We start from the raw sequence: 14,480 nt of genomic DNA on the forward strand, positions 1-14,480 counted from the left end.
CAGCAGGATGTTAGCACCAAAACCAGAGACGGGGCCCTCCCAAGCACCTTGTTTTCTTCCCCTTGGCCCTTGGGTGCCAGTAGCTATGTGCCTTCTCTTTACTTCTTTGTCCACTTCCTTGATTCCTCTCCCCACACCGGAGTCTCTCCTCTTTCCACTCTCTCAGTCATTTTGTGATCTTTTTTGGAGTTTTATCTGATTTAAAAGAAAAACTCTTTTCTCCAAAAGAGAGTTCAGAAGTTCAAATTTAGAAGCAGAGATCTAGAAAGAGGAACACTCACTCATACGCAAACAGAATTGCTGCTAGCAGTATAATATTCTCACTTTCTCGTAACCAAGTAGAAGTATTCTATTTTTGGATGTAATAAGTAGTAGTCTTACTCCTGCTTTTCAGCTTTTATAGTAGATACAGAGCTGAATTTTAAATCCATCACACTTTCTTCAAACACTTGAACGAAAGGAGTACACCAGTATATGGAGAAAAATCCCCATTATTTTCATGGTCCATGGAGGAGCCATGGACCATCACTGAAACCTATATGAACCAAGTTCCATCTCATAACACCAGATGGACTAGCTTAAAAAAACACTGCTAACATTAAGAACTTTTTATTCCCTTGGCACCTCCTTCCATGGTTTAATTCGAATCGGCAGCTTCATTCTTCCGACACTAACAGCAAAGGCAAATGTTAATTTTGTCATCGTAAGCAACCGGCAAACTGGTTGTGCATGCGAAGAATGATGAATCACGTAGTGCTTAATGGATGACCAGAAGGAGAGTAGCCGAAACGTATCAGTGGAAATTGTGCTGCTCTGACCACGACCAGAAGGCAGTTTGATCTTCTATGCTGCAGAACATGTTAAAGTTCTCCTCTTGGATGCCATGCTCGATCTTCGGGCATTGGGTCTCCGCTTTGGAGGAGCTGTGGAGGAGTTGGGCAACACTTGGAGATCGATATGATGGGAAAAAAGACCTGCTTTGTTGGGGATTTGAAGGGCTATCAGTGGCTTGTGTTCTTGAGATATCTAAGTTGACGTCGGAGCTATTTTCACTCCTGTTGCTGCAAGATCCCTCGGTTTCTTTATTGAGGTTGATGGGCTCAGTTGTTTCTCTGCCTTTAAGTGCCAAAATCTGTACAATTTTCTTGGCTCCATCAATTTGAAAAGAAGAAAACATCATTGAAACATATATTATTTGCTGAGAGTCAACAGACAAGGATGATTCATTTCGATTGTTTCCTAAAGTAAAAAAGATGACTGATAATTTCTCTATGAAAGTAGGACCATCCAATGTACCGATCACAACCAAAAATAAAGGAAATGTAATGGGGTTTCGAAGAACCATAATCCATTCACCAAGTGGGTACCAGTTGATATACAGAAGTGATACTAAATAGTCAACAGAAAGCATCAAAATCTCAGTTCAATCAATTTCCAAAGAAGAAAACATTATAAGAAGCACACATTATTGAATGGAAGGAAACCAATATAAGGATGTTGAATTATGATACGATTCAATTCAGTGATTACCTAAAGACCACCACATTTATTGATCAGAATCAAAATTTAGAGCAGCAATGGAGCTTCTAAGAATTACAATCCATTCATCGAGTGGATACCAAATTGACTCCTAAAAGTAACATTAAAGTATTAAAAGAAAAGCAGCATAAATACCCAATCATTCTCAATAGACAGAAAAAAATCATTCCAACAGCCCAGTAATTCACATCATATCTCTCTCAACCAAATACTTGATTTAAGCTACCAATTAGCAGAACAAGAAAGAAGCAAATTGCCTCAGCATATTATGAATTCCATGCCAAAAGTTCCCAAACAGTACCTCAGCCTGAAGCTTCTTGTTCTGGGCTTGGAGGGCATCATTCTCAGCTTTGATGACCTCAAACTGCCTCTTGAGGGCATCATAGTCCTTCTCCAATTGCTTGGTCTTCCACCTGGCCCTCCTGTTCTGAAACCATATGGCAATCTGCCTCGGCTGCAGCCCGAGGGCCCTGGCCAACTGCATCTTCCTCTCTGGCTCCAGCTTGTTCCCCATCTCAAAATTCCTCTCCAGAGTCCTCACCTGCTCCAAGTTCAGCCTCCTCTTTTTCTCCCCCACATGCGAGCAATCATCGGAGAGGTCATCCTCTGCATTCATCTCCTCACATGCCTCGAAGCCGGAGAACGACATGGACCTCTTCCCCAGCATTGTGGCCACACCTGCACCAAGGCACCAATTTCAGAAAGCCTGAACCTAAGACGATCTTGGTGATTCCTACCGTGCCAAATTTTGTCGTCTCACCTCCTCTAAAGTCCTGTGGATGAGTGGGAAGCAGGGGACCAAGAGAAGCTGGGGGCTGGTGGCCTTCTTCATGAGGTAACAAGAAGTTTGGAGGGAAGAAGGAGGAAGGCATTCCATTGCAGGTCATCTGGTTATGAAACATTGGTGGTCACAAGTCCAAAAGGTTGCCCTTGCCGAGATTTAGTGCTGACATGGGTGAAAGGGAAAGGAGATGATGGTTTAATGAGAGCGAGTGGATGGAAACAGGGAAAGAAGAACAAAGTATTGAGAGGGAACGAGAGAAGAGAAGATGGACATATATCATAGGAACTCGGAATAGAGAGAAGGAAAACATGCATAAGAATTAGAGAAGATGCAAGGACCAATGGAGAACGGCATGAAAAAATGTATGCGTACTGCGAATAAAGACATGGTATGGAGTCCAAATTACAGCTATGAAAAAAAAGAAAAAAAAGGGGAGGGCTTCGCATGGGGATCGGAGACGGCGAGGGTGGCGTCAGCAATCACCAACTTGTTCGAGAATCCGAGGGCTCTGGATGTGGTGGCAGCAGTAATCATATGATTGTCTCGTCGTGATGTGATGTTATCATGCACCGCAGTCAAAAGGGAGTAGCATTGTTGCTGTGAAGAACAGGGGAGGGATTCGTATCTTTTCTTGTTGGTAAACTTAGCCTATGCTTTCGGGGTGGTGAAACATTTTCGATGGGTTGAATGCCAATAATTCAACGTAAGTTTGGGTGAAGTGGCCCGGGCAATTATGTTGTAGGTGGTGGGAGGAAAAATGAGAGCCAAAGTGAGCAGGGCCGTAGATGCCCACAAAGAAAGGAAGGTACCACAAAGGCAGCCACGCAGCAGGGAGTGGGAATATTCAAGCAGAGAGTGATGCAGCGCGTACCATATTCCTATCTTTGAGCGGATGTCATACCGGCAGCACAGCACAAAGGGAAGATTTTTTTTTTTTTAAAAAAAATTGAAATCATTTTATTCTTGAAATATTTTTTTTTGATAAAATGATGAAATTAAACTAATGCAAAGTAGATATGTTCATCCAAATCAAAGTATAAAATATTTCGAAATTGAGCTGAAGAGTTTCTTATAAAATCTCATAGAATGATTTCATTGTGATTGGACACATAAGTAGCCATCGAATTAGTCACACAATTAGTCTCTCTATAAATATGAGATATCTCAAATAAAAGTAAGCAATCCTCGAAGAAAATATCGTCGGACAACAACAGAGGATGGAGGCTTTGAAAGCCATCTGGTGTCAATCGATGAATCCTCCTCTCAAATGACATATAATTTGGACTAGTATCAAAAATTTAGATGCTACTTGCAGCTAATAAAACACCACAAGCACTCTCGATATCAAAAGCCGCTGCATCAAAAAAACAAGTTATTTACTGCTTATAGGAGAAAAAAATGTAAAAAATTTAGTCAAAATCATTTGAAAATTATCTTATTCGGCTTATTAAAAAAAAATATTTACCATTATAAAAATTATAAAATTACATCATATTTATATTTTCAAAAATTTCATATTTGCATGTTAAAGTGCAACCTTAACTTAGAAGTTTAAATTGTTACAATCTGTACCTGATCATTGATGTCAATCTAAACTTTTTTGTCTTCCACTAATTATTTCATGTGAAACTAAAATTCCAATATAATTCTCAAATATTAATTCTTAGATTATTGTAAGATTATTTTTTAAATATATAACATGATTACTAAGTCTCACCCTAATACCCAAAAAAAAAAAAAAAATCATGGTTGGCATACCATGTGATGGTTTAGGTGCAATTCATAGGATGAAGATGATTCCAGAAGGTCCTGACATGAAGTGCCATTCCTCTTGCGACACACGGAGCTAGAACATTTCGGATGTGAAAGTTAGAGGTGGAGCATTTAAAAAATAATATAAATTACTAAAAAATATTATAATAATAATAATTAAATTTTAAAGTATTCATTTTTATGATGAATTGAAATCATCAAAAATATAGAAAATATATTTCTTAAGTAACCTCGTTAGTCCGCACAAAATCTTACTTAAGTTGCTGCCTTTAGTCCTTGAGCATGAATTAACTATTTTTTTTGGTTTAAAAGAAAAGAAATTAAAGATCCACCTGATATAATTAGTTGAGTCCAAATACTTAAGGAAGCACCTAACAAATTCCAAACTCAAGAATTCCTCTATATAAATGGATGTGACTACTTTTTCATTACCCAATCATGAACAGACTATAGTTCATGTAAAAGTAAATTAATCAAGAAAGTTGACAAATTAAAACTATCATCTCCTTGGGGTTCACGCTAACTGGGGTTTGGAATCCTTGGAAAACATATTAGACCTAGCTATAACTTATATTAGTTTAAACAAGAAGTTTTGTCTTTATAATTTGAGATTCCTCTTTTATGTATACCTCTGTAAATATGTCTTACTGCATTCTTACTTCTCAAAAATTATTTTTTACATATATGCTCCATAACTCTTTCAGTTTTTGTAGTGATAACCCTCTCATTAACTTTTTAATTGATGATATTAATAAATAATAGCTTTAAGGATAAAATGACACTATTACTCTTTTACATCAACATCCTCAAATTTTTATACAAAATTGTAGCTCCTTCTATTACAAATTGAATGCTAATTCGAAGATACTAACACAAAAGAATAAAACTGTCATTTTATACTTAAGCTATTATTTATTAACATCACCAACCAAAGTGTTAGGATTTGACGTCTCGAGATTCAGCCCACATTGAGCCCACAGCGAGGTTCGCGGCGAAAAACGGAGTCCAACGAGACCAAGATCACCTGAATCGGAGCTCGAATGGAGGAGATACGAGCTTTCGAAGTCGGCACGAAAATCGAGGCGGCGGAGGATCGCCGGCGACCGGCGGCGGGCGGCAGCGGCGCGGCTGCAGGCGGCGGCGCGCGGGACGCGGGACCCAGGCCCGCGCGGGACGCGGGACCCAGGCCCGCGCGGGACGCGCGTCCCAGGCCCAGGCCCGCGCGGGACGCGCGACCCAGGCCCAGGCCCGTGCGGGACGCGCGACCCAGCAGCCTGCTGGCCCATCCCCGGTCCACCGTGAACCGGGTGGTCCACGGCGCGTCCTGTGGACCGCGTGGACGTTTCTCACTCGTTTCTCGCGGTCCACGGCCCTATTCCGTGGACCGGAGCGCGATCTAAGGGTCCAGAGAGCTTCCGGTGTTGATCGGACGGCTTGGGACGTGATTTGGCTTGATTAAGGATTCCTAATCACTCTCTAACCTATGTTTAAGGCTTTAAAAAGCCTGAGACATAGTAGAGAACGAGAGGTTTTCGGTTTCTCGCCGCCGTACGAACCAGAGGAGAGAGAGAGGGGCGAGGGCGCTGTGAGAGAAGGAGCAGGAGGCTCCTGGACAGCGGTCGCCAGGCTCTTCAGGGGTTCAGGGGGGTCTCCAAGAGAGAGAGAGCTTTTGTGAGGGAAACTTCATGTGAGAGATAATTGGGTGTACAAGGGTTGAGGGTGAGGTCTCCTCTTGTAAAATTTTCTTTTCATAGTGAAGTTTGCATGCCCCGTGGAGGCGAGCCCTTTTGTGGCTGATCCACGTATTTTGATTGTTTTTCCTTCTGTTTTGTTTCTTCTTTCTTCCTGCTGCATCGCGTGGTACTGAAAGGATCTTAGGAGGTGGTGTCCTGGCCAGACATCCACCCAACAAGTGGTATCAGAGCAAGGCGGTACAAGGACGCAGATTGCAGCGGTGGTGAGCAAGACTGAAGATGGAGAAAACAGGAACAATCAAGATGGAGATCAACAAGTTTGATGGTAAGAGCAATTTCTCCTTGTGGCAGGCAAGGGTGAAGGACGTGCTCATCCAACAGGGGTTGATCGAAGCTCTCTTGTGCGATGAGAAACCGACCACCATGGAGGTGCGGGATTGGAAACGGCTACAGATGCAGGCGGTGAGTACCATCCGCATGTACCTGGCGGATGAGGTGGTGATCCATGTGCTGAGCGAGACTTCCCCGACGGTGCTGTGGTCGAAGCTCGAGGAGTTGTACATGGCGAAGTCTCTCACCAACACACTTTTCCTCTGGAGGCAGTTTTACCAACTGCGGATGACTGAGGGACAGAGCGTGCAGGAGCATTTGAGCCACTTCCAGAAGATCCTCACCGACCTTCTCAGCGTTGGCGAGAATGTTGAGGAGAAGACCAGGGCACTGGTTTTGCTGGCGTCGCTTCCCCATTCGTACGAGTCCTTGGTGACTGCTCTTCTAGTGGGGAAGAGCACTATCAAGATGGACGAGGTCACCGCGGCGATACTCCAGAACGAGGTTCTCAGGAGGGAGAACCCAGCTTCGAGCTCAGGTGTCGATAGCTCAGCTTTGGTGGCTTCTGGAGGTGCAGAAGGCGGTAGACGGAGCGACAGGAGATCGCATCGAGGGCGGTCTAAGTCTAGGAGGGACTTGAGCAAAACCAGGTGTTACCGGTGTGAGGAGTTGGGGCATCTAGCCAGAGATTGCCCTCAACTGAAAAATCGGACGGTGGCTGCTGTAGCGACGGCCGGCAGTGATTCAGATGGAGATGTCCTAGAGATATCTGACGAGGTATCTACTTCTTCCCAGCAGTGGATATTAGATTCTGCATGCCCCTATCATGTGTGTTGCAGAGAGGAGCAGTTTGACTCCCTGGAGAACAGTGAGAGCACTGTATATCTGCCGAATGGATCGAGCTGTGCGATCAGAGGCATTGGGACGGTCAGCTGGAGGACACATGACGGTGCAGTGAGGAGATTGGGGGAGGTCCGATACATACCCGATTTCAGGCGGAATCTTATCTCACTTAGCAGACTGGATTCGAGAGGCTACAGGACGGTAGCTGGTGGAGGAATCCTGAGGGTGCTACGCGGCGATAGGATTGTGCTGGAGGGGAAGAAGGGGAGCAGAGGACATTATTACCTGGCAGGGAGCCCAGTGCGAGGTGGAGCATCGGGTGCCAGGTGGAGCCCAGAGCGAGGTGGAGCTCCAGGAGGCGGATCGGGCACGAGACAGGAGACTCGGGAGGACGAGAGGCGACGTCGCAAGGTAAGATTCCTATTGCCGCAGGATGATGCCCCGAGCAGGTCTCAGGTCAGGAGGAGCACAGCATACGACGGAGATGGGATCGAGCAGCCTGGCTCGACTCCCATGTTTGCCCATCCATGATCAGCAGGCGATTGCCCCAGGGCATGGGGGCGAGGAGATCCAGAAGCTCTCGGAGTTTGGAGGAGGCCGAATATCGAGTCGAGGTGGAGATTGTTAGGATTTGACGCCTCGAGATTCAGCCCACATTGAGCCCACAGCGAGGTTCGCGGCGAAAAACGGAGTCCAACGAGACCAAGATCACCTGAATCGGAGCTCGAATGGAGGAGATACGAGCTTTCGAAGTCGGCACGAAAATCGAGGCGGCGGAGGATCGCCGGCGACCGGCGGCGGGCGGCAGCGGCGCGGCTGCAGGCGGCGGCGCGCGGGACGCGCGTCCCAGGCCCGCGTGGGACGCGGGACCCAGGCCCGCGCGGGACGCGGGACCCAGGCCCGCGCGGGACGCGCGTCCCAGGCCCAGGCCCGCGCGGGACGCGCGACCCAGGCCCAGGCCCGTGCGGGACGCGCGACCCAGCAGCCTGCTGGCCCATCCCCGGTCCACCGTGAACCGGGTGGTCCACGGCGCGTCCTGTGGACCGCGTGGACGTTTCTCACTCGTTTCTCGCGGTCCACGGCCCTATTCCGTGGACCGGAGCGCGATCTAAGGGTCCAGAGAGCTTCCGGTGTTGATCGGACGGCTTGGGACGTGATTTGGCTTGATTAAGGATTCCTAATCACTCTCTAACCTATGTTTAAGGCTTTAAAAAGCCTGAGACACAGTAGAGAACGAGAGGTTTTCGGTTTCTCGCCGCCGTACGAACCAGAGGAGAGAGAGAGGGGCGAGGGCGCTGTGAGAGAAGGAGCAGGAGGCTCCTGGACAGCGGTCGCCAGGCTCTTCAGGGGTTCAGGGGGGTCTCCAAGAGAGAGAGAGCTTTTGTGAGGGAAACTTCATGTGAGAGATAATTGGGTGTACAAGGGTTGAGGGTGAGGTCTCCTCTTGTAAAATTTTCTTTTCATAGTGAAGTTTGCATGCCCCGTGGAGGCGAGCCCTTTTGTGGCTGATCCACGTATTTTGATTGTTTTTCCTTCTGTTTTGTTTCTTCTTTCTTCCTGCTGCATCGCGTGGTACTGAAAGGATCTTAGGAGGTGGTGTCCTGGCCAGACATCCACCCAACACAAAGTGTCTAATTGAAAGATTAACATTGCAAAAATGTGATGATTTTACAATATATGTAATATAATAATTTTGAAAGGTAAATATACTGTAAACTATAATTTCATGTGTGTATGCCAAAAATCTAATAAATTTAGTTAATTAATAGGACTAGAAGACACATGAAAAGGAGGAAGGACTCCAAGGGATGGGTCCTATGGATGTCACATGCATTATATTCTCTCCCTTGGCCACTAAATTATGTCCTGCACCACGTCAGTGAGACACCATAAGAACAAACTGAAGTGATATGTGCAAAGCATCAATCTAAGACGAGCGCAAGATGCATCGGGTCTATAGAATACAAAATGTGTGATTGGGGTGTGACTCGCATGGCATCACGAATAGAATTCATATGGGATGGATACTATAGAATATTATGTGGGATGAGTTTTCTATTTTATCATATTTATTTTAATTTTAATTTTAAAAAAAGAACATAAAAATCAAAGATTTTTTCTACTAACAGGATCGTTAGTCTCATAATTAAAAATAAAAAATATAATTTTTTTTATTTTCATAATATATTTTTTATTGATATATACTGCATGACTAATTGATACATACTAAATAGATTAATCATCAAATAAGTTAAAACACGCATTTAAATAAATCAATATATAATTTTCGAAACATGGAGTTCATCAATTAATATACAATACATTCGAATGTACACATCAGTAAATTGATCATCTAGCAACTTAATACATATCTTTAAATAAATTACTACACAATCTTCAGAACATTATGTTCATCAGTACATACTATATAGTATAGTGATATACACTCATCGACTTCGATTTCTTGATACATACTACATATTTTTTTGATATATATCTAGCAATGGCCCAATACACACCTTTAGATAAATCAATATATAGTTTTTAAAATATGAAGTTCATCAATACATTGTGGGAAAAATTCAGTGCAGGGGTAAAATAGTAATTTTAAAATTTTTTCAAAATTATGATTTTACAGTGAAAAAATATTAATTAATCTAATTAATTAATATGAATTTACCCTACACTAGGATCTAAATATGATATACAGCATGCATTCATTCAAATTTGAATTTCAAATTCAAACAGTAAACACTTTACTGTAATGTGTTCAAAACACAATACCTTTATGCGAGTAGTAGATCACCGCAATCTGATCACCGTCAGGAGAGTCTGATCGTTGCGACGCAGCCACACAGCTTGTCTGACCTCTGCGGATCGTCCACACGAAGCTCCCGATCTGATCGACTCCTCATGAGTGCTAGCTCGTTGTAGAGTCCTTTTGACGGCCGATGCTGATCGAACTCCTTCGATCGATGTCTGTCGATTCTTCGGATGCTCCGGATCATCAACAGACGTGCTTGAGAGGATGTTGAAGATCTCCCTGAGATTTTGTGAGCTCACGACACTCGTAGCTTATTTTCTCTCTTCCCGAACCCCAGGCTAAAACTCTAGAGAACTCACCGAAAATTTTGCACCCACTTTTCTTTCTTTTCTTTCTTTTTCTCTTGGAAGGATATGGACTTCCTTCTCACGCACAAGACTTCTCACGCTCCAGAATTTTTCTCCAAAAATTTTTCTTCTTGCACGCCCCACTCTTCTCCTCCTTTTATAACAACATCAAATGTCTTATCCAAAAGAAAGGATAAAGATGGGTAATTGCACATTTGAATTCAAATCAAATTTTGAATTCAAATGGACACCAACTCATCTCTTATCCACTAAAGGCATGAGGCGTGGCTTAAATTGTGCATGGAGTGATTTCATGAGAAACCTTTTCTCATGTAATAAATGGGGCATAAAAAAATGATAAGGTGCAAAGATTGATTGCCCATTCAAATTCAAACTTTATTTTGAATGTAAATGGCCAACCAATCATCCTTATCCATTCATATGGCACATTAAAGTGGGACGTGGAGAGGGCTTGGCGTGAGAAAATAATTCATGAGAAGTTTCTTCTCATGAATTCAAATGGGTGCAATGAAAATGAGGTGGCGCATGGAGATTGGGTCAAGATGGTTTAATTATTTAAACCAACCTAATTGAACCAAATAATTTAGGTCCAATTAGACTAATTTAAATTCAACTAAATTAGACTTAATTAGGCTCAATAAAATCCTAATCAAATCAGGAATTGACTAAGCCCAACCCCTGATCAAATCAGGGACCAAATCATCTCGATGATTAGGTCAACTCTTAACCTAATCGGGTCAAACCCAACTGAATTCAATTCAATTGGATTTGATCCAAAAATAATTACTCAATCAAATTGAGTTAATTAACGATCAAATCACTAATTAAACCTTTCATAAATACTGAGTCCAAATTCGATGGGCAATCGGGCATCAGAATTTATCGATATGTAACCCTGATAGAAAAGTCCCAACCAGTGGGACTCTTGACCCCGGTACCCATAATGTGTGGAACTCATGATCAGAGAATCCTGATTCTCGATCACTGAGTCTCAAACATGTAGGATTCTACATCAGCCATCAGATCAGATAGGAACCTCTAATGTGTGTGACCCCGGTAGCACAGGAATCAATTCTTGTACTAATCGAAGTGACCATCTAGCAATGGTACCCGATGTCCGGATAGGTCGAAGAGTCGCAATCGCAACACTCAGAACCTACATGAATATGGTTACTGTATAATTCATCCTTTTGACCCCTGTGTTTAGGACGACTCAGGGTTAAACTGTCAACCCTGATCAGATCATCCGAATCGTGCTCAACTCAAACACTCCTGTGACTCCTCACGAGGACTACCCTGGCCAAGATTTTGCTAAATTGAAATACGACTATACGCAGCTCCTAAACTGGAGTGGTCAATCCCATCTTGACACACATACCGACAAGTCAAGTACTTGACTACACCCAGCAGCCTTCCGTCACTGAATTAGAAATTTAGGTAGTCCAGTGCCTAAGTGCAGTGAGTTGCTTGCAAGTCACCGTGGCGGTCTCAGGTCGGAGGGACATTTATACCCATATTCCATCGGAGCAAATCTTGATAGCAGAAATAGCTTCGGAGTCGGTCACGTTCAGTGCAGATGTACCCTTACATCTCACCTGTATGCCATACCAGTGTCTCCACACTCATTGGTTAAGAGGACAACCAACCTATATGGCACACAATGACCTATGCTTGATAAACGTTATCGTCCTTAGTAACAACGTATCATTTGGTCACGAACAGATTTAAGGACTAAACGACAAATCCTCCTTTGTCGAGTCTAAATAGTCCTAAGGACTTCACCACAATATAGGAGTTCATTAGAAGATGAAATATTTTATGATGAAAAATGTCAAAATAATTTTTATTAATTCATAATTCATGTACATATACAAAAATGAGCACAATCGTCAACAGGCTGACGATTGGCTTTGGGACACTATTCCCAACATACATAATATAGAGCCAAATGATACATATTCAGTAAATTAGTCATCTAGCAACCCAATACATACATACAGACAAATTGATATACAGTTTTAAAAATATTATATTCATTAATATACATTACATGATATAATGATACATATTGATCTTTTGATACATACTGCAAGCTTCTTTGATACATACTTAATAGTGATCTAATATACATCTCTAAATAAATCAATATATAATTTTAAAATATATTTTTTATTCAAAAATATATATTAGATCACTACTAGATGTGTATCAAAGAAGCTTACAGTATATATCAGAAAGACGATGAGTGCATATCACCAGATTATATAGTATGTATTAGTAAATATAATATTTTGAAAACTGTATATTAATTTGTTTGAAGATATATATTAGATTGCTAGATTACTAATTTGCTAAGTATGTATCACTAGGCTATATATTATATATTAATGAATGAAAACTATGTATCAATTTATTTATAGGTATATATTGACTAATTATTTGATGATTAATTTATTTAGTATAATTATATGGTCATATAGTGTATATATCGCTAAAAGGTATGTGCTAAAAATGAGGAAGAAAAAGAATGCCTTTTTTTTTTTTAAATCAGAAAACAAATAACTTTATTAATAAAAAAAAAATTGATTTATAAATTTATTCTTTAATATTGATATTCAAAAAAATATGACAAATTACGAAACCTGCCCTCTATAATATTTTATAAGGCCCATCCTATATGATTTTTATTCGTGCATCACCATGTCGTGCACCTGATGCATGGTGTAATTAATTTCTCCCCTTAACCCCACCACCTTCACCTCCAAAGATGCAGCGAAGGATTATGTTGCGGCCAATCCCCTCGTCGCCTGGTCATCGGGAACGAGCGCCTGCAAAAAAGGAAGTCCACACTGACCGGAGGTGGCTCCGACGGAGACCCTCCGACGGTCAAGTCAGAGAGGTGACTGGGCAATAGTGAAATGCAGACAGAGAGCTCTGAGAAAGAGAGAGTGAGGGGGAGGAGCGAGCCTGCGTATGTGGGGGGACGGGCGGATCGATCCCTTGCACTGTTGCCTTCCCTGGTATATATAGTGGAGCTAGGTATGGCGCCGTCATTAATGGCGCGGACAAGTGAGGAACTGTCAACTCACTGTGGACTGTCAGAGCCGCCGTGAAAACGTCATGTCGCCGTGTAGCCGTCTAATCACCAGGGTCAACCCGGCTCTCGGCGGGACAATGCCCCTAGGTAACTGCGCCGCATGTCCGTGTCAGAGCTGACAACGTCTGGCGGCTGTACGGCGGTTGGAGGAGCCGACCGATCCAAAGTCGGTAGCCAGATAAGTGGTGTCGGGTCCCTCCATTGGTCGGCGAGCATCATGTAAGTCGGCCATCGAACCTCGGGGTTCGGTCGGTCGGGATGGACACGCCCGACATACCCCCGGTCGGCAACGGGCCGTTGGACGGCCGGCGGTTAGCCGCTGATGGCTCCCGTCAGTCGGTCGCCCCGACCGACGATCGGTCGGCCCATCGGCCAGTCGGAGTCGTCCAATGGAGGCGGTCAGGCCGCCAGGCAGTCGGGCGGTCGGGCCGTCCGGTCGGTCGGACCCTTCGGTCGGTCGGGCCTCCCGGCAGTATGTCGGGCCCTACGGCAGTCGGTCGGGCAGCGGGTATTTCCCAACAGATTATACAAAAAAAAAAAAAAATGCAGCGAAGGAAGCCCAAACTTCAAACTCCTGAATGTATAACTTGGCCCTTCTCCCTCGTGGCCATCTCGATGCCAATGCCACCGCTCGGCCCCATCTCTGCCAACCCCCAGATGGCATCAAGTATTCATGTCCATTGCCCTCCCTCTCCCTCTCCACCACCCCACCACCTTCCCCCAGCATGGGAACAAACAACTGAGTCTCCCACCCCTAATCAACCCATGAGGGTGTCAGCGTCACACTCTATAGCATGGAAAAACGCACCTTATTCCATGACACGATCTCTTGGTTGCGGCTACTCATTTAATATACTTTTAACATTTTGACTCCTTTGATATGCTCGATCATAATAATTTTTTTAAGTAAAGATGTGGCATTGCCTTCACACATTTTATCCATAGAATAAAATGATACGAAATGGCTGGTTAGTCAAGATTATTCTTTGACTTTGAGCCATTTTATGTGCTTGATTGTATCAAACCTGAGGTAAAACAGTGGGATTAGCATCACATGTTTCACTGACAAAATAAAATAGTAACACAGGTTGAAGGGCATGAGAATCCAGGGTAGGGGCCAAACGGTCCCTCATTTAGCAAACAACAGCCAAATATTTGACTGCATCGAATTTAGTTAGTTTGGATACATGTACACTCTGAATTCAACCAAAGAGTTTCCTAATTTTACGATACCAACTTTTGTAAGATTTGTGTGATCTAATGGGAGTAGTAAAAGTTATGGTGGAGT

At 43.3% G+C, this 14,480-nt stretch overlaps 1 protein-coding gene across 1 annotated transcript; it reads right to left on the bottom strand.

The window, feature by feature from the left end:
* Positions 1–363: 363 nt before the first annotated feature.
* On the bottom strand, positions 364–2,710 carry LOC140853941 (homeobox-leucine zipper protein ATHB-13-like). The gene is made up of 3 exons (XM_073248967.1): positions 2,300–2,710; positions 1,841–2,217; positions 364–1,132 (listed from the first exon to the last, which is right to left on the bottom strand). Exons 1-3 carry the CDS (start codon positions 2,439–2,441, stop codon positions 794–796), a joined length of 858 nt encoding a protein of 285 aa, XP_073105068.1. The 5' UTR covers positions 2,442–2,710; the 3' UTR covers positions 364–793.
* Positions 2,711–14,480: the final 11,770 nt, after the last annotated feature.

This window comes from Elaeis guineensis, chromosome 15, assembly GCF_000442705.2.
Source record: "Elaeis guineensis isolate ETL-2024a chromosome 15, EG11, whole genome shotgun sequence".
In the NCBI taxonomy this organism is placed as follows: Eukaryota; Viridiplantae; Streptophyta; class Magnoliopsida; order Arecales; family Arecaceae; genus Elaeis; species Elaeis guineensis.

What these genes read in the sequence shown, in the direction of transcription:
- LOC140853941 (XM_073248967.1), bottom strand. Translation starts at nt 2,441, where the DNA reads ATGTTTCATAACCAGATGACCTGCAATGGAATGCCTTCCTCCTTCTTC. An exon ending in TCCACAGGACTTTAGAGGAG is followed by an intron (nt 2,218 to 2,299) that starts GTGAGACGACAA and finishes GCCTTGGTGCAG; the next exon opens with GTGTGGCCACAATGCTGGGG. An exon ending in ACAAGAAGCTTCAGGCTGAG is followed by an intron (nt 1,133 to 1,840) that starts GTACTGTTTGGG and finishes AAAATTGTACAG; the next exon opens with ATTTTGGCACTTAAAGGCAG.